Source organism: Anomaloglossus baeobatrachus, chromosome 7 (genome assembly GCF_048569485.1).
Source record: "Anomaloglossus baeobatrachus isolate aAnoBae1 chromosome 7, aAnoBae1.hap1, whole genome shotgun sequence".
NCBI classification, from domain to species: domain Eukaryota; kingdom Metazoa; phylum Chordata; class Amphibia; order Anura; family Aromobatidae; genus Anomaloglossus; species Anomaloglossus baeobatrachus.
Window position 1 is genome coordinate 303,795,133 of NC_134359.1, and position 24,523 is coordinate 303,819,655.

General features: G+C 49.6%; 1 protein-coding gene across 1 annotated transcript in view; it reads left to right on the forward strand.

Annotated features, from left to right (window-relative positions):
* Window positions 1-24,523, forward strand: part of LOC142246803 (transmembrane protease serine 9-like) — an 85,180-nt gene that overhangs the window by 25,061 nt on the left and 35,596 nt on the right. The window contains exons 6-7 of the mRNA XM_075319851.1: window positions 19,827-20,015; window positions 20,447-20,584. Coding sequence (XP_075175966.1) covers window positions 19,827-20,015; window positions 20,447-20,584 — 327 coding nt within the window. The remainder of the gene's footprint in view (window positions 1-19,826; window positions 20,016-20,446; window positions 20,585-24,523) is intronic.

Below are 24,523 nucleotides of genomic sequence, written 5' to 3' on the forward strand. Positions count from 1 at the left end.
TGTCTTTCCCTGCACCTTTGAGAATGTTCTTGACTCTTGTGGTTGCCCACCGGTAGTCCGCTCCCCGGCGTATAGGTACCGTAGGAGCCCGCTTTGCCCGCAGGCGCTGGCCCTTGGATCTCTAGCCTGTGGCGGTGGCTGTATATCCTCTCTGGATGGACGGTTGCCTTCAATCGGGACTTTAGTAGTTGAGAAACCCCTGGGGTTCCTGTCACATTCGGATTTGACTATTGACGGCGGCTCCAAGCCTGGTCGGGGTCCGATGGCCCTGCCTGTGTGCTTAGCTTCACTCCGTTCCCCGGTCCGGTACCATCGGGCCAACGCCCGACCCCGGTCCTTACGGCTCTACGGAGTTCCACTAACTCCTGCAGACGGCCACCACCGTCTGCCAACCTTGCCGTTAGTGTCTGGGCTTCAACCCAGACACCCAAGTGTTCACTCCTCTCTCTTTCACCTCCAAGACTGATCTGTCACTTTTCCCACCTCCAGGCCTGGGAACTCCTTGGTGGGTGGGGCCAACTGCCTGGCTCCGCCCCACCTGGTGTGGACATCAGACTCTGGAGGGAGGCAACAAGGGTTTTGTGTTGGCTATTCCAGGGCGTCACACATTTTAATTACAGTATTTTTTTTCTTTACCATCAGACATTGGGCCCCCATCTGGGTAAGTTGTGGGTTGGGGGGCTGCAGGGCACCGGGTGGCGTTTCAGTCCTGAGGGGCTATGTTTATGCCGCGGAATAAGGAAATAATCAGACAAAATGGTTTGTTGAGGATGAAAGCTTTAGATATTTGCCCCAGGGATACAATGTGATGTAGAAAACAGAATGTCCTCTCCACGATCTAAGACAGGAACTCAAATGTGAAGATGTGGCTTCCTTGTTTCATGATGGGAAGAATTGGGGAGGAAGAAATGCTGGGATTATGTGCCAGGAGGAGGTGATGGAGGCTTTCTAGATCAGACAGGAGGAGTTTTGTTTCAAGGTGAATTGTGGAGGCAGAAGAGACAATTGTCTTCATGAACTCCGTAGTTTGGGGCCGTGCGGCTCCTCGGGGAGGTCCAATTATCGGGATATTTTCAGGAGCACTGTCCGGCTCAAGCCCCATTTTAGTTTGTGAGGTTGGAACAAGGATGATGGGTTTATTGCCTTTATAGAAACTGCTACCATTATTTAAGGCATTTAGTAATTTCTTTTAAAGGTGTAAATTTGGACTTTTTGGGGAAAACTTCTATTTACAAATCGTTCTCTGTCCAGATATCAGTAACGCACAGGACAGGGCCATAATAATACAAAATGGAGTAAGAATATCGAGTCTACGGGAGCAGGAGCGGAAAAGGGTTCCCAAAAAGTCCCTCACTGAAAAATGCCCGAAAATCACTGGTGAAATAATCAGTCGTCCAGGAAATGAAGAATTTTTCTTTCCTCCCTTCTACCCCTCTAGCAACATTCAAGATGTTACAAGAATTAAATAAAATTATTAAAGTGCAACAATCACCAGGATTTTTCTATATGACCTAAAGCCAGTACTATACTGGCACTATCAGGCCAACCATTAAAAACCTAGTCACCCCTCTCAGGGCTTGATGTTCACACCAGGGGGCGGAGCCAGGCGGTTGGCCACGCCTACCAAGGAGTCCAGAGAGCCTGAGGCGGGAAAGGTAGACAGTTGAGAGGAGATGAGTTGACAGGAGTGAAGGAGAGTGGAAGCAGGCCTGTGCCCAGGTCTGCAGCAGTCTGACAGGTGCCAGGGTTGGAGCCCGGGCACCTTTGGCTAGGAGGCAAGCGGTGGCCTCAGTCTGCAGGAGCCGGGATGTTACGGGGGGACCGGCAGATTAGGACCAGGGGGTATATATCCCAATCACCAGTCGGGGCCCACCGTGCTCCAGATGGCAATGGAGCTGCTGGCACCCTGTGGGTTAGGCGGAGACTATGGAGCTGATGACTCAGAGATAACCCAGGAGACCTGGGAACCGGTCACGTGTGTAGGAACACGTCAAACCGGACGACAACCCAGTTAGCGTTTCGCTGGAGCGTGCGCTACTCCGACCACATGTGTAGGGAACACGTCAGGCCGGATGGTAACCAGTTAGCATTGACCAAGAACACCGCTGTGACAGCGCCCTTTCGGCCACGGGTGTAAGACATGTCAGGCCGAGCGGTCCTTCGATTAGCGTTTCTGGTCACCACTCGACTGGTCACGTGTGTGAAGGACACGTCAGACCACGTAGTCACACCAGTAGCATTTGACTGGGAAGCCGAGGAGAGAAATAGGGTTCACACACCCAGTCCAGGAACACCCTGTTAACTCCACAGGGTTTCTGGAATACGCTGTCCGTGCGCGTAGAGGGCATAACCGGACAGGAACGCAACAGGTATGCTGTCCGTGTGCGTAGGACGCACAAACGGACAAGTGACACAGCAGCCGCAGTCCAGTTAACGCCACTGGACTGCTATAGCACAACTGGAACGGCAGCAAGGAAGCACGGCGCCTGACCCTGATGTGCCGAGCCACGAATCTTGGCGTGACAGGCACCGTTCGCCTAGCCCTACCTACCGCTTCAAACAAAGCTTATGCCACTATGAACTCTAAATGAAGACTGCGCACCTCCATGTTGTCTCCAGCCCCTTTTATAACCTGGGTCCACCCCAAACCTAGGGTGGAACCACCAAGGTCTAATAGCAGAGTGCCATGTCAGCAGCGACGTCACCAGCGGCCTATCCGGAACCGCCACGTCATTGATTTCCTTATGGCAGCCACGCCCCAAACACTTCACCAGTCATCGTCTGACGACCAATGGTGAGGTGCCAGATCATAGGGGCTGGCCTCTGCGAGCCAGTCCGGAGTGGCCACGTCATCAGGACACCTGACACCCTCTGCCCTATCAGGGCCTTCCACCTCACAGACATGCTCAGTGAGGTCCTTACCGGACCTAGCCTCTGATGCACTAAGTGCCTGAGCATGCTCAGTAGCCTGAACAACAGACTCAGAAATCAGACTATCTGCCTGAGCATGCTCAGTAGGAACTGTGGAGACACGGGGCTCATTGGGTGCTCTCGTCCACTAAAACACGCCGCCTTTAGAAAGACAGCGTGGCTCAGGGCTCATCCCAACTGAACGCCGGCCTCCTTAACCGTGGGCGTAACACTACTCAGACAACACAGGGTGAGGGAACCACAATAATTAGACTTTATTGGATCCCCAAACAATTAACGGCACATAACACATAACCAGCAAAACACACAAATGTAACAGGCAACAGAGTCTCACCCTTCCGCTGTCTCACCAGGGATTTAGAATGTCCATGCCTCAGAGGTTCCAGGGCCACTTACTCCAGTCCAGCAGCACCCCGCTTTTGGCGGGCACCCACCGAGAAAGGAATAACGCCAGATTTAGGAAGCTGTGTGAGGTCTGCAAAGTCTGTAACAGGTGACTGAACTGTCCCAACCTGAGTGTCCTCCTTAGGTAGTCCTGGTATGATGTTACAATCCTGGCAGCCGGAGTCGAAATCCCTAGGCTGTGGATATGGTCTCCAACCGGATCCGGAGTCCCTAGATTGAAGCCATAAGATATCCTGATCCTCTAGTCAGCTCCAAAGAGCTTAGACTGGATCCATCAGCATCCATCAACCTTCATCAACCCTGGTGGCTTAAAGAAGTCTCTTTTATAGCCATAACCTTCCCTTAGGATACACTGCGTCCTCATCAATTGGTTGGACAAGATTGCTTCTCCCATTGGATGAATTTCAAGCTGCATGGATAATGTTCATTTAAATGATGTGCATAGAAAGAATCACTATATCTACATGGAGTCTGCAAGTCACCGACTAGACAATGGCTACTAAGGTAATTACATTATCAATACACAACTACAATACAATGGTTACTGGAAAAGTCTGGAGAGCAATAGCTAAGCAAACATGACTTAGCACACAGAAGAACAATAGTCTGGCTGAATGTTAAGAAACTTTAACCCATGAGAGTCCATGTCGTCACAGGAACATCCCAGAACTTAGACACAGCATGAAGTCCAAGTACCTGTGCAAAGAGGCTGTTAGGATTAATTGTGGGAGCATGCTCAGCAGCCTGAACTGAGGACTCAGGGGTACTTCACACACAGCGAGATCGCTACTGAGATCGCTGCTGAGTCACGTTTTTTGTGACCTCATTAGCGATCTCGCTGTGTGTGACACTGAGCAGCGATCTGGCCCCTGCTGTGAGATCACTGCTCGTTACACACAGCCCTGGTTCGTTTTTTTTATTGTTGCTCTCCCGCTGATAAGCACACATAGCTGTGTGTGACAGCGAGAGAGCAACAATCCTGAATGTGCAGGGAGCAGGAGCCGGTGTCTGACAGCCTGCGGTAAGCTGTAACCAAGGTAAACATCGGGTAACCAAGGTGGTTACCTGATATTTACCTTCGTTACCAGCCTCCGCAGCTCTCATGCTGCCAGTGCCGGCTCCTGCTCCCTGCACATGCTAAGTTAAGCGGTGTGAGCTGGTAACTAAGGTAAACATCGGGTAACCATACCCGATGTTTACCTTAGTTACCAGTGTCCACAGCTTCCAGACGCCGGCTCCGTGCAAGCGCAGCGTCGCTTGCACGTCGCTGCTGGCTGGGGGCTGTTCACTGGTCGCATGGTGAGATCTGCCTGTTTCACAGCTCACCAGCGACCATGTAGCGATGCAGCAGCGATCCTGACCAGGTCAGATTGCTGGTCGGATCGCTGCTGCATCGCTAAAGTGTGAAGGTACCCTTAGTCTCAGAAATGACACAATCAGGCTGAGCATGCTCAGTAGGCAAAACACCAGACTTAGACTCTGGCTGGGGTAAATCGGCGCACGCATGCGCACTAGCCGCCTCTCCACACTTAGACGTGGTGGAAGGAGCAGCCAACTGGACGACCCGAGGCACGGCCAAGAATGGCAGCCGGCGCCTGGGCACAACAGGAACCACAGCAGGCTGCTTGCGGCTATGGCGGCGCCGGTTCGTAACACGGGAATACGGCTCGGTGGAACCGTGGTGGACCGGGACAGGGTAGTGGCCCGCCGGTACCGATTCGGGGACCCGACTCGGAAACTGGAGCCCCAAGGGGGCTACTCAGACCCTGAAACGAGGTCCAGAAGCCACTGGACTGAGTTAATTAACTGATTGCGGTCTGGACTATAGGTCCTTTCCCACCCAAAGTTCCGACTGAAGACAACAGCCCAACGAGGGGGATAGAAAGCCACTGCACAGGCAGAGAGATCCCACGGGCCAGCATCTGCGGTCAAAAGGGCTCTCCCGACATCCACAAAGCCGGTGAGCGGACTCCCGTCGCTGAAGCGCAGACAGTCTACAGATACACAACACGGTGCAGGAAAAAGGCAGAGACCACCAACCGGGTGGGGGACCAGACGCAGCCGGCTGCGGACACCGACCACCATCAACTTGTTTTACCAGAGACTTGTGTGTGTTACTAATCTTGAGTACCACAGTGCCCTCCGGCTGCGCACCTCCCTGCACCGCTGAACCACACAACACCCAACGGGTCCCGGGGCCAACATCCCTGCCCACGGAGGGGTTAACATCTTGCTGCATTAGCATCTCCCTGGGTGCCCCGTAACTGCAGTGTCTATGTGCCACCCTGGACTAGTCAGGTCGTCCCAGGTAGTCACACACACATCACCCCCTCCCCGAGTAGGTGACAGCAGCCAACCAAGAAACCCTTGTCACCACCCTCCAGGTTTGATGTCCACACCAGGGGGGCGGAGCCAGGCAGTTGGCTCCGCCTACCGAGGAGTTCACAGGCCTGGAGGCGCGAAAGACACAAGTTCAGACACAGAAGTGGTAGAGCAGTGTGAGGAGTAGCCTTGACAAAGAAGGAGGGAGGACGAGTTCAAGGGCAGACCTGTGACCAGGCCTGTCAAAAGTCTACTCAGGTGGCTGGGTCGGAGCCCAGTCACCTTTGGCAAGGAGGCAGACGGTGGTGGCTGCCTGCAGGAGCTGGGATTACAGCCGGTGGAACCGTAGGGACCGGGGTCGGGCGGTGGCCCGCTGGTACCGAACCGGGGAACCATTTGGAAACCGGAGCACCAGGAGGGGTACTCAGACCCAGTACAAAGCCCCGAACCGACAGGATCGAGTCAAATCAACTGATTAAAGACTGGACTTTAGGACCTATCCCACACAAGACCCGTTAGAAGACAACAGTCCAACCAGACAGGGTAAAGCCACCGTCAAGGCATGGAGACCCAAAGGGCCAGCGTCTGCGGGTAAACAGGGCTCTTCCGACAATCAGCAAGCCGGGGAGCGGACTACCGTTGCTTAGGCATAGGAGTCAAACGTTCATATAAGAGGTGCAGGAGAAAGGCGGAAACCACCAACCCGTTCAGGGAGAAGCTGCAGCCGGCTGCGGGCCCCGTTCATCATCCCGTTTGGTTTACCAGCGACTCCAGTGTATCGGGTCACAGTGAGTACACCAGTGCCTTCGGGCCGCGCACCGCACCGCTTCAGTTTACGCCCGCACCCGCTCCCACGCCTCAGCACCTTTCTCGTGCCCCCGGGACCATCACTCCCCTTCCCATGGAGGGGTCAACACCAAGCTGCGCAACACCGTCCCCGGGAGGCCCAGTTAACGGCAGCAATGGTGTCCATCTATTCATCACAACCCGTGGGTGACGTCACGAACTTACATCCCAAACCAAAACCACTGCGGCCCCGGCCGTGGAACCTCCCCGTCAAGTTCCTGCGTGTAGCGCCAACCCCCCCTTGCAGAGCAACGTGACCCCCGGGTCCATAAGGAGCTCGAGCCACCATCCACCATACGAGCACAGATCTGAGCGGCTCGGCGGTCGCAGCCGAGCCCGCAGGGCGGTACATCTACCTTCACCACATCCCGTGGGTGGTGTCACGAACTTAACCACGGCTCCGGCCGTACACCTACGTCCCCTAAACCGCCAGCCCCTTTCAGATCGAAGTGACCACAGGGCTCCCCGGGTCCGGAGACGCTTGAGCCACCTACCAGCGAGCCCGGATCCGAGCGGCTCGGCTGCAGCCGAGCGTGGGGCGGTACACATAGACTTTTCTGGCGCTGTGAACAGGATACTTACCCATTCACTTACCTAGTGAAGTGTGCCTTGTACGGACAGTCAGCGGTGATCCGTTGCGAAATTTTCAAGATCCGCCATCTTGCCGCCATCTTTTGCGGCGAAGATTCCCGCCAGAGTCTTCTTCCCCGCAGAAAGGGCGTGAAAGCTGAAGCCCCGCCCCCTGGGAACACGGCCGTGCACGTGCAGCAAGGCCGGAAGTCTCAAAACGAAACTTACCGGCCAGAGAGAGGAAGGCCGCAAAAAGACCAAGGGGGGGGCGGGTGAAGATTCTGCGACATGTGACCGAGCAGATAAAGGGCAGGGACTCCAGGACCCTGCCACCCTTTTCGTTCCTGGATCCCGAGAGAGCGACATGGCTGGCCCGTCCAGCAAGCCCGAAGTCCCAGAGCCCGCGCCTGGAACAGCAGCGTGGGTGGAAGCCCGAACGACGCTGATGTGCCGCCGTCTGCAGGCCCAGGTGCGCTTCTTAATGGAGCGGTGGGTGGCCGAGATGGAGGAAATAGCTGCGGCTGTGCGAGTACGTGAAGTGGCGGAAATCTTGGAGGAGTGGGTAAGCGACCCACGCCCCTATGTCCCCGAGAGACCGGCCAACGCGGCTAAAGGACCCGGTCTGCCCCTGCCCACTATGTTGCCTCCCTCGCTGTCCATACTGGTTGCCGCTACTCCCCCGCTCGGTCCGCTGCCCCCGGCAGCGGAGCCCGTCCTGTCCGCCCGTGAGGATCCGCCTGTGGAAGCAGCCCTCGGACGGCCGATCACTCGACCAGCGCCAATCCCGCTCCAGTGGAAGAGTGGCCCCCGGAGAGTGCCCGGACTGGAAGTGAGCCCGCCAGTCCCGGAGGAAGCCGTGTCCCAGCTACCCAAGGCCCCAGCAGTCCGCCCGGCCGAGATGGAGGTGCATGCCGACCGGAAGTGGGCCCAGCAGGCGAAGCTGGCTGCTCCCAAAACCCAGGCCTCGGCTGAGGCGTCACGGGGTTGCCGCTGCGAGGCAGCTAAACAGGCCATGACACAGCGGGGTTCCCCAGTGCAGAAGGTGCCAGTCGTAGCCGGCACAGGGGAGCTCCGGCTGGGCCCGACGCCGCGCAGAGTGACCCAGAGCAGGCAGACGCTCCATACTGGGAGCGGCAGCAAAACCAGCTGGGCAGGGAGATTGCGGCCCGAGAAAAGAAGAAGGCGGAGGTGCTGGCTTGGACCATCCGAGAGAAAGAGACCCTCCGCAGCGCCACTTATCGGGTGCGGGGCCCGACCTTTGAAGGCCAGGTTCGGCAGTTTGACCCCCGCCGTGGATGGGGGTTCATCTTTGAGCCGGGCCTGGAAGCGGAAATATTTGTGTCCCAGAGGGACGTGTACCCGCATCTTCCCGTGGGTCATCCCGACCGGGACCTGAAGCCCGGAGAGCTGGTGAGCTACACCCGGCATTGCGGGGAGAGGGGATGGTTCGCCCTCGACGTGAAGAGGAGGGTGAGCCGCAGTGCCCGGAGGCACACCCAGTCCCCTCCCCCGCCATACAGTCCTGAGGAGGATGAAGAACACTGTTGAGTGAGGTAGCGGTTCCCGGCTGCCCGTTCCCGTTGGGACTTTGTTTTTGCCCCATTATAGCCCGTTTTAAATGATCATGGCCAAGAACTTGCAGGCCACCCAATAACTTTTGGGCTTGTAAATAATCCCCGGACCAACCTTTCAGGTCCTACAGTCTCCGGAGAGGCTGGTTGGAGGAAGGGCCTGCGGCAGAGGAGGCCAAGGTCCCGTCACCATGCAGACCGGTGACAACCCTCATGGTCAGGGGTCCCCTGGACGTGGGGCCTCTGAGAGACTGCCGGGTAAGGAACTTATTACCCAGCCCTTATGTGCAATACCCGGACCTGAATCCGTTTCCTGGACTGGGGAAAAGGGGTGCTGACCTAGTTCTTAGAGGCAGCATCAGGGCTAGGTTTGCTTGGGTGGGCAAATGAAAGGACCCGGTCCCGTCCCATTCCCGGTTATTAAAATTGTTTATTTGCAACGTTTAAGTATAATGCCTCCCGTCAAGGGATGAAACAAAAGCTTTCGTGATTGTAAATATGTTGGTATACTTGTATACATGTTCTCTTTTATCTTTTGCAGTTCAGAAAAATAAACGGTGGTGGTCGGACAGCCCGCGGACGGTCTGTGGTTAACCAAGGGGGAGTGTAACACCCTGGACTAGCCAGGTAGTCACAGAGAGCGCCCCGCACAACACCAGTCCCCTAAAAAGGTGTCATCAGCCAACCATTAAAAACCTAGTCACCCCTCTCAGGGCTTGATGTTCACGCCAGGGCGCGAAGCCGGGCGGTTAGCCACGCCCACCGAGGAGTCCAGAGAGACTGAGGCGGGAAAGGTAGACAGTTGAGTTGAGAGGAGATGAGTTGACAGGAGTGAAGGAGAGTGGAAGCAGGCCTGTGCCCAGGTCTGCAGCAGCCTGACAGGTGCCAGGGTTGGAGCCCGGGCACCTTTGGCTAGGAGGCAAGCGGTGGCCTCAGTCTGCAGGAGCCGGGAAGACGGCTCGGTGGAACCGTGGTGGACCGGGACAAAGTAGTAACCCGCCGGTACCGACCCGGGGAACTAACTCGGAAACCGGAGCACAAAGGGGGTACTCAGACCCTGAAACGAAGTCCAGAAGCCACTGGACTGAGTTAATTAACTGATTGCGGTCTGGACTATTGGTCCTTTCCCACCCAAAGCCCCGACTGAAGACAACAGCCCAACGAGGGGGATAGAAAGCCACTGCACAGGCAGAGAGATCCCACTGGCCCACGTCTGCGGTCAAAAGGGCTCTCCCGACATCCACAAAGCCGGGGAGCGGACTCCCGTCGCTGAAGCGCAGGCAGTCCACAGATACACAACACGGTGCCGGAAAAAGGCAGAGACCACCAACCGGGTGGGGGACCAGATGCAGCCGGCTGCGGGCACCGACCACCATCAACTTGTTTTACCAGAGACTTGTGTGTGTTACTAATCGTGAGTAGAACAGTGCCCTCTGGCCGCGCACCTCCCTGCACCGCCCAACCACACAACACCCAACGGGTCCCGGGGCCATCATCCCTGCCCACGGAGGGGTTAACATCTTGCTGCATAAACATCTCTGCCCCGTAACTGCAGCGGTGGTGTCTCCCTTCACCACTTCCCGTGGGTGGCGTCACGAACCTAACCACGGCTCCGGCCGTACACCTACGTCCTCTAAACCGCCAGCCCCTTTAAGATCGAAATGAGCACAGGGCACCCCAGGTCCGGAGACGCTCGAGCCACCTACCAGCGAGCCCGGATCCGAGTGGCTCGGCTGTAGCCGAGCGTGGGGCGGTACACATAGACTTTTCTGGCGCTGTGAACAGGATACTTACCCATTCACTTACCTAGTGAAGTGTGCCTTGTACGGACAGTCAGCGGTGATCCGTTGCGAAATTTTCAAGATCCGCCATCTTGCCGCCATCTTTTGCGGCGAAGATTCCCGCCAGAGTCTTCTTCCCCGCAGAAAGGGCGTGAAAGCTGAAGCCCCGCCCCCTGGGAACACGGCCGTGCACGTGCAGCAAGGCCGGAAGTCTCAAAACGAAACTTACCGGCCAGAGAGAGGAAGGCCGCAAAAAGACCAAGGGGGGGGCGGGTGAAGATTCTGCGACATGTGACCGAGCAGATAAAGGGCAGGGACTCCAGGACCCTGCCACCCTTTTCGTTCCTGGATCCCGAGAGAGCGACATGGCTGGCCCGTCCAGCAAGCCCGAAGTCCCAGAGCCCGCGCCTGGAACAGCAGCGTGGGTGGAAGCCCGAACGACGCTGATGTGCCGCCGTCTGCAGGCCCAGGTGCGCTTCTTAATGGAGCGGTGGGTGGCCGAGATGGAGGAAATAGCTGCGGCTGTGCGAGTACGTGAAGTGGCGGAAATCTTGGAGGAGTGGGTAAGCGACCCACGCCCCTATGTCCCCGAGAGACCGGCCAACGCGGCTAAAGGACCCGGTCTGCCCCTGCCCACTATGTTGCCTCCCTCGCTGTCCATACTGGTTGCCGCTACTCCCCCGCTCGGTCCGCTGCCCCCGGCAGCGGAGCCCGTCCTGTCCGCCCGTGAGGATCCGCCTGTGGAAGCAGCCCTCGGACGGCCGATCACTCGACCAGCGCCAATCCCGCTCCAGTGGAAGAGTGGCCCCCGGAGAGTGCCCGGACTGGAAGTGAGCCCGCCAGTCCCGGAGGAAGCCGTGTCCCAGCTACCCAAGGCCCCAGCAGTCCGCCCGGCCGAGATGGAGGTGCATGCCGACCGGAAGTGGGCCCAGCAGGCGAAGCTGGCTGCTCCCAAAACCCATGGGGCGATACATACATACAGTGCTATACTGGCACTATCAGGCTGATTCTATACATACAGTGCTATACTGGCGCTATCAGACTGATTCTATACATACAGTGCTATACTGGCACTATCAGGCTGATTCTATACATGCAGTGCTATACTGGCGCTATCAGGCTGATTCTATACATACAGTGCTATACTGGCACTATCAGGCTGATTCTATACATACAGGGCTATACTGGCACTATCAGGCTGATTCTATACATACAGTGCTATACTGGCGCTATCAGGCTGATTCTATACATACAATGCTAAACTGGCACTATCAGGCTGAGTCTGTACATACAGTGCTATACTGGTGCTATCAGGCTGATTCTATACATACAGTGCTCTACTGGCGCTATCAGGCTGATTCTATACATACAGGTCTATACTGGCGCTATCAGGCTGATTCTATACATACAGTGCTATACTGGCACTATCAGGCTGATTCTATTCATAAAGTGCTATACTGGCACTATCAGGCTGATTCTATACATACAGCACTATACTGGCACTATCAGGCTGAGTCTATACATACAGTGCTATACTGGCACTATCAGGCTGATTCTATACATACAGTGCTATACTGGCACTATCAGGCTGATTCTAAATATACAGTGCTATACTGCCGCTATCAGGCTGATTCTATACATACAGTGCTATAGTGGCACTATCAGGCTGATTCTATACATACAGTGCTATATAGGCACTATCAGGCTGATTCTATACATACAGTGCTATACTGCCGCTATCAGGCTGATTCTATACATACAGTACTATACTGGCACTATCAGGCTGATTCTATACATACAGTGCTATACTGGCACTATCAGGCTGATTCTATACATACAGTGCTATACTGGCACTATCAGGCTGAGTCTATACATACAGTGCTATACTGGCACTATCAGGCTGAGTCTATACATACAGTGCTATACTGGCACTATCAGGCTGATTCTATACATACAGTGCTATACTGGCGCTATCAGGCTGATTCTATACATACAGTGCTATACTGGCACTATCAGGCTGATTCTATACATACAGTGCTATACTGGCACTATCAGGCTGAGTCTATACATACAGTGCTATACTGGCACTATCAGGCTGAGTCTATACATACAGTGCTATACTGCCGCTATCAGGCTGAGTCTATACATACAGTGCTATACTGGCACTATCAGGCTGATTCTATACATACAGTGCTATACTTGCACTATCAGGCTGATTCTATACATACAGTGCTATACTGGCACTATCAGGCTGAGTCTATACATACAGTACTATACTGGCACTATCAGGCTGATTCTATACATACAGTGCTATACTGGCGCTATCAGGCTGATTCTATACATACAGTGCTATACTGGCGCTATCAGGCTGAGTCTGTACATACAGTGCTATACTGGTGCTATCAGGCTGATTCTATACATACAGTGCTCTACTGGCGCTATCAGGCTGATTCTAAATATACAGTGCTATACTGCCGCTATCAGGCTGATTCTATACATACAGTGCTATACTGGCACTATCAGGCTGATTCTATACATACAGTGCTATATAGGCACTATCAGGCTGATTCTATACATACAGTGCTATACTGCCGCTATCAGGCTGATTCTATACATACAGTACTATACTGGCACTATCAGGCTGATTCTATACATACAGTGCTATACTGGCACTATCAGGCTGATTCTATACATACAGTGCTATACTGGCACTATCAGGCTGAGTCTATACATACAGTGCTATACTGGCACTATCAGGCTGAGTCTATACATACAGTGCTATACTGGCACTATCAGGCTGATTCTATACATACAGTGCTATACTGGCGCTATCAGGCTGATTCTATACATACAGTGCTATACTGGCACTATCAGGCTGATTCTATACATACAGTGCTATACTGGCACTATCAGGCTGAGTCTATACATACAGTGCTATACTGGCACTATCAGGCTGAGTCTATACATACAGTGCTATACTGCCGCTATCAGGCTGAGTCTATACATACAGTGCTATACTGCCGCTATCAGGCTGATTCTATACATACAGTGCTATACTGGCACTATCAGGCTGATTCTATACATACAGTGCTATACTTGCACTATCAGGCTGATTCTATACATACAGTGCTATACTGGCACTATCAGGCTGAGTCTATACATACAGTACTATACTGGCACTATCAGGCTGATTCTATACATACAGTGCTATACTGGCGCTATCAGGCTGATTCTATACATACAGTGCTATACTGGCGCTATCAGGCTGAGTCTGTACATACAGTGCTATACTGGTGCTATCAGGCTGATTCTATACATACAGTGCTCTACTGGCGCTATCAGGCTGATTCTATACATACAGGTCTATACTGGCGCTATCAGGCTGATTCTATACATACAGTGCTATACTGGCACTATCAGGCTGATTCTATTCATAAAGTGCTATACTGGCACTATCAGGCTGATTCTATACATACAGTGCTATACTGGCACTATCAGGCTGATTCTAAATATACAGTGCTATACTGCCGCTATCAGGCTGATTCTATACATACAGTGCTATACTGGCACTATCAGGCTGAGTCTATACATACAGTGCTATACTGGCACTATCAGGCTGAGTCTATACATACAGTGCTATACTGCCGCTATCAGGCTGATTCTATACATACAGTACTATACTGGCACTATCAGGCTGATTCTATACATACAGTGCTATACTGGCACTATCAGGCTGATTCTATACATACAGTGCTATACTGGCACTATCAGGCTGAGTCTATACATACAGTGCTATACTGGCACTATCAGGCTGAGTCTATACATACAGTGCTATACTGGCACTATCAGGCTGATTCTATACATACAGTGCTATACTGGCGCTATCAGGCTGATTCTATACATACAGTGCTATACTGGCATTATCAGGCTGATTCTATACATACAGTGCTATACTGGCACTATCAGGCTGATTCTATACATACAGTGCTATACTGGCGCTATCAGGCTGATTCTATACATACAGTGCTATACTGGCGCTATCAGGCTGAGTCTGTACATACAGTGCTATACTGGTGCTATCAGGCTGATTCTATACATACAGTGCTCTACTGGGGCTATCAGGCTGATTCTATACATACAGGGCTATACTGGCGCTATCAGGCTGATTCTATACATACAGTGCTATACTGGCACTATCAGGCTGATTCTATTCATAAAGTGCTATACTGACACTATCAGGCTGATTCTATACATACAGTGCTATACTGGCACTATCAGGCTGATTCTATACATACAGTGCTATACTGGCACTATCAGGCTGATTCTAAATATACAGTGCTATACTGCCGCTATCAGGCTGATTCTATACATACAGTGCTATACTGGCACTATCAGGCTGAGTCTATACATACAGTGTTATACTGGCACTATCAGGCTGATTCTATACATACAGTGCTATATAGGCACTATCAGGCTGAGTCTATACATACAGTGCTATACTGGCACTATCAGGCTGATTCTATACATACAGTGCTATATTGGCACTATCAGGCTGATTCTATACACACAGTGCTATACTGGCACTATCAGGCTGATTATATACATACAATGCTATACTGGCGCTATCAAGCTGATTCTATACATACAGTGCTATACTGGCCCTATCAGGCTGATTCTATACATACAATGCTATACTGGCGCTATCAAGCTGATTCTATACATACAGTGCTATATAGGCACTATCAGGCTGAGTCTATACATACAGTGCTATACTGGCACTATCAGGCTGATTCTATACATACAGTGCTATATAGGCACTATCAGGCTGAGTCTATACATACAGTGCTATACTGGCACTATCAGGCTGATTCTATACACACAGTGCTATACTGGCACTATCAGGCTGATTATATACATACAATGCTATACTGGCGCTATCAAGCTGATTCTATACATACAGTGCTATACTGGCACTATCAGGCTGAGTCTATACATACAGTGCTATACTGGCACTATCAGGCTGATTCTATACATACAGTGCTATACTGCCGCTATCAGGCTGATTCTATACATACAGTACTATACTGGCACTATCAGGCTGATTCTATACATACAGTGCTATACTGGCGCTATCAGGCTGATTCCATACATACAGTACTATACTGGCACTATCAGGCTGATTCTATACATACAGTGCTATACTGGCACTATCAGGCTGATTCTATACATACAGTACTATACTGGCACTATCAGGCTGATTCTATACATACAGTGCTATACTGCCGCTATCAGGCTGATTCTATACATACAGTACTATACTGGCACTATCAGGCTGATTCTATACATACAGTGCTATACTGGCACTATCAGGCTGATTCTATACATACAGTGCTATACTGGCACTATCAGGCTGAGTCTATACATACAGTGCTATACTGGCACTATCAGGCTGAGTCTATACATACAGTGCTATACTGGCACTATCAGGCTGATTCTATACATACAGTGCTATACTGGCGCTATCAGGCTGATTCTATACATACAGTGCTATACTGGAGCTATCAGACTGATTCTATACATACAGTGCTATACTGGCGCTATCAGGCTGATTCTATACATACAGTGCTATACTGGAGCTATCAGGTTGATTCTATACATACAGTGCTATACTGGAGCTATCAGGCTGAGTCTATACATACAGTGCTATACTGGCACTATCAGGCTGAGTCTATACATACAGTGCTATACTGGCGCTATCAGGCTGATTCTATACATACAGTGCTATACTGGCACTATCAGGCTGAGTCTATACATACAGTGCTATACTGCCGCTATCAGGCTGATTCTATACATACAGTGCTATACTGGCGCTATCAGGCTGATTCTATACATACAGTGCTATGCTGGCGCTATCAGGCTGATTCTATACATACAGTGCTATACTGGTGCTATCAGGCTGAGTCTATACATACCTGTAGTGGTCAGCTCAGATGTTTAGGTTTTGAAACACAAGCAAGTAAAGTTTGTAAAATCAGCAGCTTTTTGATTGGGAGCAGCTGAGGATCAGATAATATCTGGGTAAGGAATTCATAGTTATGCCCTCCCCCTGTTATTTATGCTTATTCTAATATAGAATCATTTTATTTTGTGACTAAAAGGACCTGTGCAGATGTCGTACCCATGTGACCCGAAGGGGTGGGGCCTCAGCCAACATAGCTTATACCAGGAGGTAACATTTTCTCTTGGCTGAGGCCCCACCCATTCGGGTTACATGGGTATGACATCAGTACAGGTCCTTTTAGTCACAAAGTATAACGATTCTATAATATAATTAGCGTAAATAACAGGGGGAGGGTATAACTATGAATACCCCCCAGATATTATCTGATCCTCAGCTGCTGTCACTCAACAAGTAGCTAATTTTATAAACTTTACTTGCTTGTGTTTCAAAACCTAAACATCTGAGCTCACCACTACAGGAAAGTATAAAATCAGCCTGATAGTGGCAGTATAGCAATGGCTTTATGTTATATAGGAAAATCCTGGTGGTTGGTCCCTTTAACTATAAATATGGTAGCAGAGACTCTGACTCTTTGTAGGGACTGACGGGTAATTATAGGGCACTCACTGGACAGCGGGAGGAGGATGGCGTGAACCCGATCACACTCCATCATCGGTTTAGCTGTTCGCTTTGCACTTTGTTCTTATAAAATGTCTTTTGTCTCTTTTTAACATTAACTACAACGTCACCTAATGTTCAGCGCTCGTAATGTGGATCAACCTGCTCCGGGGGAGAGATTTTGCTCTAGCAACGATCATAGAGAAAAATGTGAACGCCAATGCCAACATTGTAGGAATCTTTACCAAATATTTGAAAAGGTGCCAAAAACTCCAAAATATCTGGAATCAAGCAGTGGGGGCCTAATGTCATTATGAGCAGTCACTGTGTACATACACTACATTACTGATCCTGTCCTGGAGTCCTGCCTATGCTTCTGATCAGTGCCGGAGATTCTTCATCTCATTCCTTCTCCATTTTTTAGGAAAATTACTAGTAAAATAGAAAGATTTTATTAGAATAGGGCGATAACGTTAAGACAGGAGGATGGTGGGGAGACAGAAAGATAAACAGGAGTGTGAAGAAGGACTGGAAGTTGACCACAAGACAGGAGGAAGAACGAAGGATGGAGAATGACCAAAGGAGAGGAAGATGATTATTCAACAGGAGGATATCAATGAGAAAGGAAGAGGATTATGGGACAAGAAATTAAAATGAAGGAGCGAGATAAGGGTGGAGAAGAAAGATGAGACAGGAGTAAGACCAATGGCCTGGAGGATGCGAATGAGAAAGAGAAATGATAAAATGTTAGAGGATGAGCGTCAGGTCTCAGGGGGGTGAGTGTTGTGAATGTCAGTTATGCTTTGGCTGCTGGGAGGCTCCATCTTGTGGCCAGGAATGGTTTGGACATAGACCAGGTGTGTTGAGCAATAGGCGTTTCCATTGCTAACTCTCTGCTTATTTAAATCCTGGTCTGATAGCAGGCTATGCCGGATGTCAGTTGTTCTTTGTTCACCAGCCTGCTTCATTCTGCTCCACACCACATCTACCCTAGATAAGTGCTTTGCTCTTTATTTGTTGTTTGGTTCTTTTAATCTTATCTGAGTTTGTCATTTGCTGTGGTTGTTTTCAGTTTATTTGTATTCAGGGATCTTCCCTCTCAGTTGCTTAGCTGGGAAGCTCCCTGCAGTTATGTTTGGAGAATAGCTCCTATAAGTCCATGTGTTTGTGGCTTTTTGAATTTGTAATAATTCCTGTTTTCTGTTCATTGGTATGACAAGAGCGCCTGGTATAGGACGGAGTGCAGATCGTGCGATCTGAGGGCCTTTTTGTACTATCAGGAAGTTGGAATTTTGCAGGGTTTTTCTCTGGCCACCATCAGCCCCTTTCCTGTCCTTTCCTATTTTAATCAGTGGGGGCCTCACCTTTTGCTAATCCTATCATCTATCTGTGTATTGTGTTTTCCTATATCACTGCAGTCTTTGAATGTGGGGGGCTTGCTATTCTTGTCTATTTTCTGAGGCAGAGAGTTATTCATCTTTCCTTCCTTTTCGATAGCTAGTTCTCCGGCTGGGTTCGCGGTGCACAGGATGTTAGTTCACCTCTCGGCTACTTCTAGTTGTGATGGTTAGTAAGGGGATGGCGGCCAGATTAGTGGCCAATGGTCTTGTCACCTTTTACCAATGATTTATGGTGGTCTTCCATGGTTCCGGATCATAACAGGTGAGTGTCAGGGGGACGAGCGTCAGGTCTTGGGGGGGTGAATGTCAGGGGGATGAGCATCAGGTCTTGGGGGGATGAGAGTCAGGTCTTGGGGGGATGAGAGTCAGGTCTTGGGGGTATGAGAGTCAGGTCTTGAGGGGATGAGAGTCAGGTCTTGGGGGGATGAGAGTCAGGTCTTGGGGGGATGAGTGTCAGGTCCCGGGGGGATGAGCGTCAGGTGCCGGGGGGATGAGCGTCAGGTCCCGGGGGGATGAGTGTCAGGGCTCAGAATTACTTAGATGTTTTACATCCTAGAAAATACGGAAAAATGAGAAATTCTAAAGATCTGAACATTCAGGTGTTTCTGCATTTTTTCATGGGCTGCTGAGATTTTACTCCATTGTGCAACATAAACCAAAGAACATTCAACAAGAAAAGTGCGATTGTTACAGAGGTGAAGACAACACATCTTGCGACCTCATCCCAACTCTCAGGATGACTCATTTGGAAGCGTTAATGCTGGGTACGTACTGTAGGGCCATCATAGCATCTTGTTATTTCAGAAGTAGTCACGTGCCCACATAGACTTTTCTGGGCTTTGTGTGACTGGGACATTAGTGAACTTTCTTAGATCGCAGTTCCAGACGTCCAAAACTCTCGATAAGTCAGATTCATGTCACTGTGGTGTGGTTCTACCCGTGTGAGCCCAATTATTGTATAATGGAATATCCTGCAGCTTTCTGTTAGTCTGTATTTCCGTTTTCCACCATTGTTGAGAGTGAAGTGGAACATTCTTGGTTCCAAAACTTTGTGCTGATCCTTCCCACAACTGATAAGCTGTTGATATTTGCTACCAGATAGATAATTGGAGATAAAAGGATCAGTATGCCAAGCTCCAGGTCAATAGAGAATTTCTGGATGTTTTGCAATCTGTGGACCGCAATAAAAATTTTAGGTTATGGTGTAAAGTTCTCAGAGGGCAGTGTGTTGAGTCAATGCAAAAAGTCCACAAACAGCTGAAGAGTTAAAGGTGAGCACAGCCAGTCTCATCGCATCAATGCCTTCCATGGCATGAATGAATTATGACCAACTCAAGAAGTTCTGGTGGAGGGTCTACTGGTGTTGGATCTACTGCTACAGCATCTACAGTTGGATGGTCTACAGGAGGTGGGTCTATTGGTGGAGAGTCTACCAGTAGAGCATCTACTGGTGGTGGGTCTACCTGTGGATGGTTTACTGGTGGATGGTCTACTGGTGGATGATCTACTGGTGGAGGGTCTACAGGTGGTGGATCTACTGGTGGTGGATCGACCTGTAGAAGGTCTACAGGTATAGGGTCTACAGGTAGTGGGTCTACTTGTGGAGGGTCTACAGGTATAGGGTCTACAGGTGGTGGGTCTACAAATGGAGGATCTCCCTGTGGAGGGTCTACTGGTGGTGGGTCTACTTTATTGAATTTCTCCTGTTCTTCTTAGGTTTCAAGGACTGGTGTGTTTTTTTTTTTCATGTATTGTCATTTTCACACTGGCTTACTTGTCTACTGAAGACTTCTACGAAAACCAACCTCATCATTGTTGTTCTGACATTCAGGAATTTTTGCAGAAATGTTCTCGTCATTACTGGAAACTAGTTTTAATTTGCATAATGTTTCTAAAAATAGCAAGAAATCTTTCTTCGCCTTGAGACATTTGTCAATAGATGGTGACAAAAGGCCGACTCTGAAAATATTGGTAACTTTAATCCTGTCTTTGTAACTTCAGGAAGTCCAGAAACAAGTCATGTCACAAAAATGTTCATTGCCCTCGGCCAAACTCTTTGCGGTTACGGATTATGTGCAGCTTATCCACAGTTCACCTCTTAATGGTTGCAGTATTGGCCTTTGTTTTAGACCTCTGGATGTAATATAAAGCGTCACTGACACACAAAAATGCAGCAAAGTGCCCATCATCCTAAGGAAATAGAGCGTATTGCAGGCACTTTTTTTATGTTCATCCCTGTGAAAATGAAAAATGTTTGTCATCTTGGAACAAATTTTCCAAGAAAGCACAAGAGCGTTAAGTGAAACCTTAGCGCTCACATAGGACTAAATATAAGATGGTGATGAGGAACACTAAGCTGGTAAGGACAAATCCAAGGAAGATTCACCTGATCACAACCAAACCATTGAACACTAAAGAACGCTATCTTAGGAATGCTGAGGGAAAATGAAGCCAAAAATATGGAACTCAAGACCTGAGGAACGCTACATCTAAGGGAAAACTAAGTCAGGTACAGATGAGAGGGACAGTCAGGGTGGACCATCTGTGGTCAGGGTGCGGTGCACGGAGTCTGCACTGGTCTGGCTCCCAGGTCAAATAGGACATTCTCCTGCACCAATATAGGAAGGGTGTTAAAACTTGGCTATTAATAGCATGGAACAAAAGAGTAAGCCCTATGCACACTGTCAAAAATAATACATTTTGCTTATGTATTTCAGGTTAAAGAAAATCCTTAATAACAGCTGTGAGGAAGGGATTTTTTTACTCGAAATGCGTAAGAAAAATTGTGCTTAGTCTTTTATTTCATGCTATTAAAGGTAAAATGTAACCCCATTTCTAATTTGTGATGAAGAATATCCTATTTGGACTTTTCTTGTAGTTAATCATAGGAACACTACATCCATGGAAGCCTCATCTGTGGAACAATAAACCTGAGGAACCATGCATCCATGGAAGTCTCATCTGTGGAACAATAAATCTGAATAACCGTACATCCATGGAAGCCTCATCTGTGGAACAATAAACCTGAGGAACCGTACATCCACAGAAGCCTCATCTGTGGAACAATAAACCTGAGAAACATTACATCCATGGAAGCCTCATCTGTGTAACAATAAACCTGAGAAACACTACATTCATGGAAGCCTCATCTGTGTAACAATAAACCTGAGGAACACTACATCCATGGAAGCCTCATCTGAGGAACAATAAACCTGAGAAACATTACATTCATGGAAGCCTCATCTATGGAACAGTAAACCTGAGGAACACTACATCCATGGAAGCCTCATCTGTGGAACAGTAACCCGAGGAACACTACATCCATGGAAGCCTCATCTATGGGACAATAAACCTGAGGACACTACATCCATGGAAGCCTCATCTGTGGAACAATAAACCTGAAGAACCGTACATCCATGGAAGCCTCATCTGTAGAACAATAAACCTGAGAAACATTACATGCGTGGAAACCTCATCTGTGGATCAATAAACCTGAGCAACACTACATCTATGGAAGCCTCATCTGTGGAACAGTAAACATGAGGAACACTACTTCCATGGAAGCCTCATCTATGGAACAATAAACCTGACGACCATCACATCCTCGCAAGCCTCATCTGTGGAACAATAATCCCTAGGAACACTACATCCATGGAAGCCTCATCCATGGAACAATAAACCTGAGGACCATCACATCCTCGCAAGCCTCATCTGTGGAACAATAATCCCTAGGAACACTACATCCATGGAAGCCTCATCCATAGAACAATAAACCTGAGGAAAGCTACATCCATGGAAGCCTCATCTGTGGAACAATAAACCTGAGGAACCCTACATCCATGGAAGCCTCATCTGTGGAACGATAAACCTGATGAACAAAAATTCTCTAATCTGAGGTACCAAAAGAAAATTAAACATTAAGGAACACTAAAGGGTCCTTTACACGCTGTGACATCGCTACCGATATATCGTCGGGGTCACGTCGTTAGTGACGCACATCCGGCGCCAGTAGCGACATCGCAGCGTGTGACACCAAGGAGCGACGATCAACGATCGCAAAATTGTTCAAAAACGGTGATCGTTGACATGTCGCTCCTTTCCTTAATATCGCTGCTGCCACAGGTACGATGTTGTTCGTCGTTCCTGTGGCACCACACATCGCTACGTGTGACACCGCAGGAACGACGAAAATCTCCTTACCTGCGTCCATCGGCAATGAGGAAGGAAGGAGGTGGGCGGGATGTTACGTCCCGCTCATCTACGCCCCTCCTCTGCTATTGGCCGGCCGCTTAGTGATGCCGCAGTGACGTCGCTATGACGCCGAACGCACCTCCCCCTTGAAGGAGGGATTGTTCGGAGGTCACAGCGACGTCGCTGTCAAGGTAAGTGCATGTGATGCTGCCGTAGCGATAATGTTCGCTACGGCATCGATCACCAAATGTCGCACAAATGACGGGGGCGGGTGCAAAAGCACCCTTAACTCTGGAAAGATTAATCTGAGGAATACCAAAACTAGAAAGTCTAATCTGAGAAGCACTAACCTTGAGAAATATTAACTCAAAAAAGACTAATCTGAGGAACACTAAATTTTAGAAACAGTAAAATCTAGTCTGAAGAACAATAAACCTAAGAAGTACTAATTCTCGAAGACTTTTCTGAGGAACACTAACCAACCGAACACTAGACCTGAAGAACTAGATATTAGCTGGTGATTCTCTCAAACATTCTTTTCTTACATCTTTAATTGCTAATTGCTTTTATATGCCTAAACTCCAACTAAGTTTTTTCCTCAGTTGCCTCTATCCTGGCCAATCCTACAGCACAGTCCTCAAAGGAACCTGGTCCAAGAACCTCTAGCAAAATAATTGGAGGTGTGGATGCTAAAGATGGAGAGTGGCCTTGGCAAGTCAGCGTGCAGTATGAAGGATTCCATACATGTGGGGGGACGCTGATCTCCGACCAGTGGGTGATGTCCGCTGCTCACTGCTTTGGCTGGTAAGAATATTTCATGTGAGTGTGAGATTTTGCAGAGCAGATTTGTGGGACTTGTTCTAACGGCATAGAATCCATGACTCATAGGGGAGATCACCGCTTGCCCAAGGAGCTGTCCAGGAGAATGGTCTTTGTAGTTGTATACTGTCACGAACAGCTGGGGAGTAGGAAGCGGAAGTTACAGCCCCCCTTTCCACCACCCGACAGACCAAGCACGTGACGCGCTCTCTAGCGCCCCTCTTATAGTCAGGCCAATTATGGAATTGCCCGACAATAAGCAAGGAGGCCGCTATTCTACTATGCCGATGATTGAAGGGTTCCCGGTGAGAGCAAGGTATATATTCCCCCGACTTCTGCGGACGGAATATATCTAAACCTCCCCAGATCTCACTGGTTGCCCCACAATGATCCTTGGCATAAACTCGCTGCAACCAATCGATTACGATAACTATTACTCCGAGCACACAGATGTGGAATTCAGGATCGAGATAACAGAACAGCCCAAGATTCTATTATATATTTTAATCGGCCTACGGCACACTAGAAACTACAATATATACAATATGGAATTTACAGAATATATATATAAATAGGTCAGAGTACATTTACAGGTAAGTTATGGATCACAAGCAGGCATACAGATCAATCAGTTACCTTATGCGTCAGGCTACAGGGGGGCGCCGTTCGACCAGGGTTTCATGGACTTCCTCACATGTGTATCGGACACATGGCCCCCGAGTAAAGACAAGCCAAAACATGGCCACATTGCCTTTATCAAACTGGCTACAATCCATGTCCCCTCCTACCTAGTGACCTCACAGGGGAGCACTGCCCCACCCCTGTCCTGGGTCTGAAACAATATCCCAAAGTGATTATTGGCCATAACTTGGCCTGGGAATGTCGTAGGCGGACGACAATGCTTTCATATTTACAGTTATGATTTTATCTTCACAATGATAGGACACATGATTAGTCTACTGGTACCCCACTGGCCAATATCAACTTTGGGATACCTACAGAGGTCCCACACCTATATAAAATGTGTGCTAGAATTGTCGGAATGCCTGGATGCGATATTTCTACTTG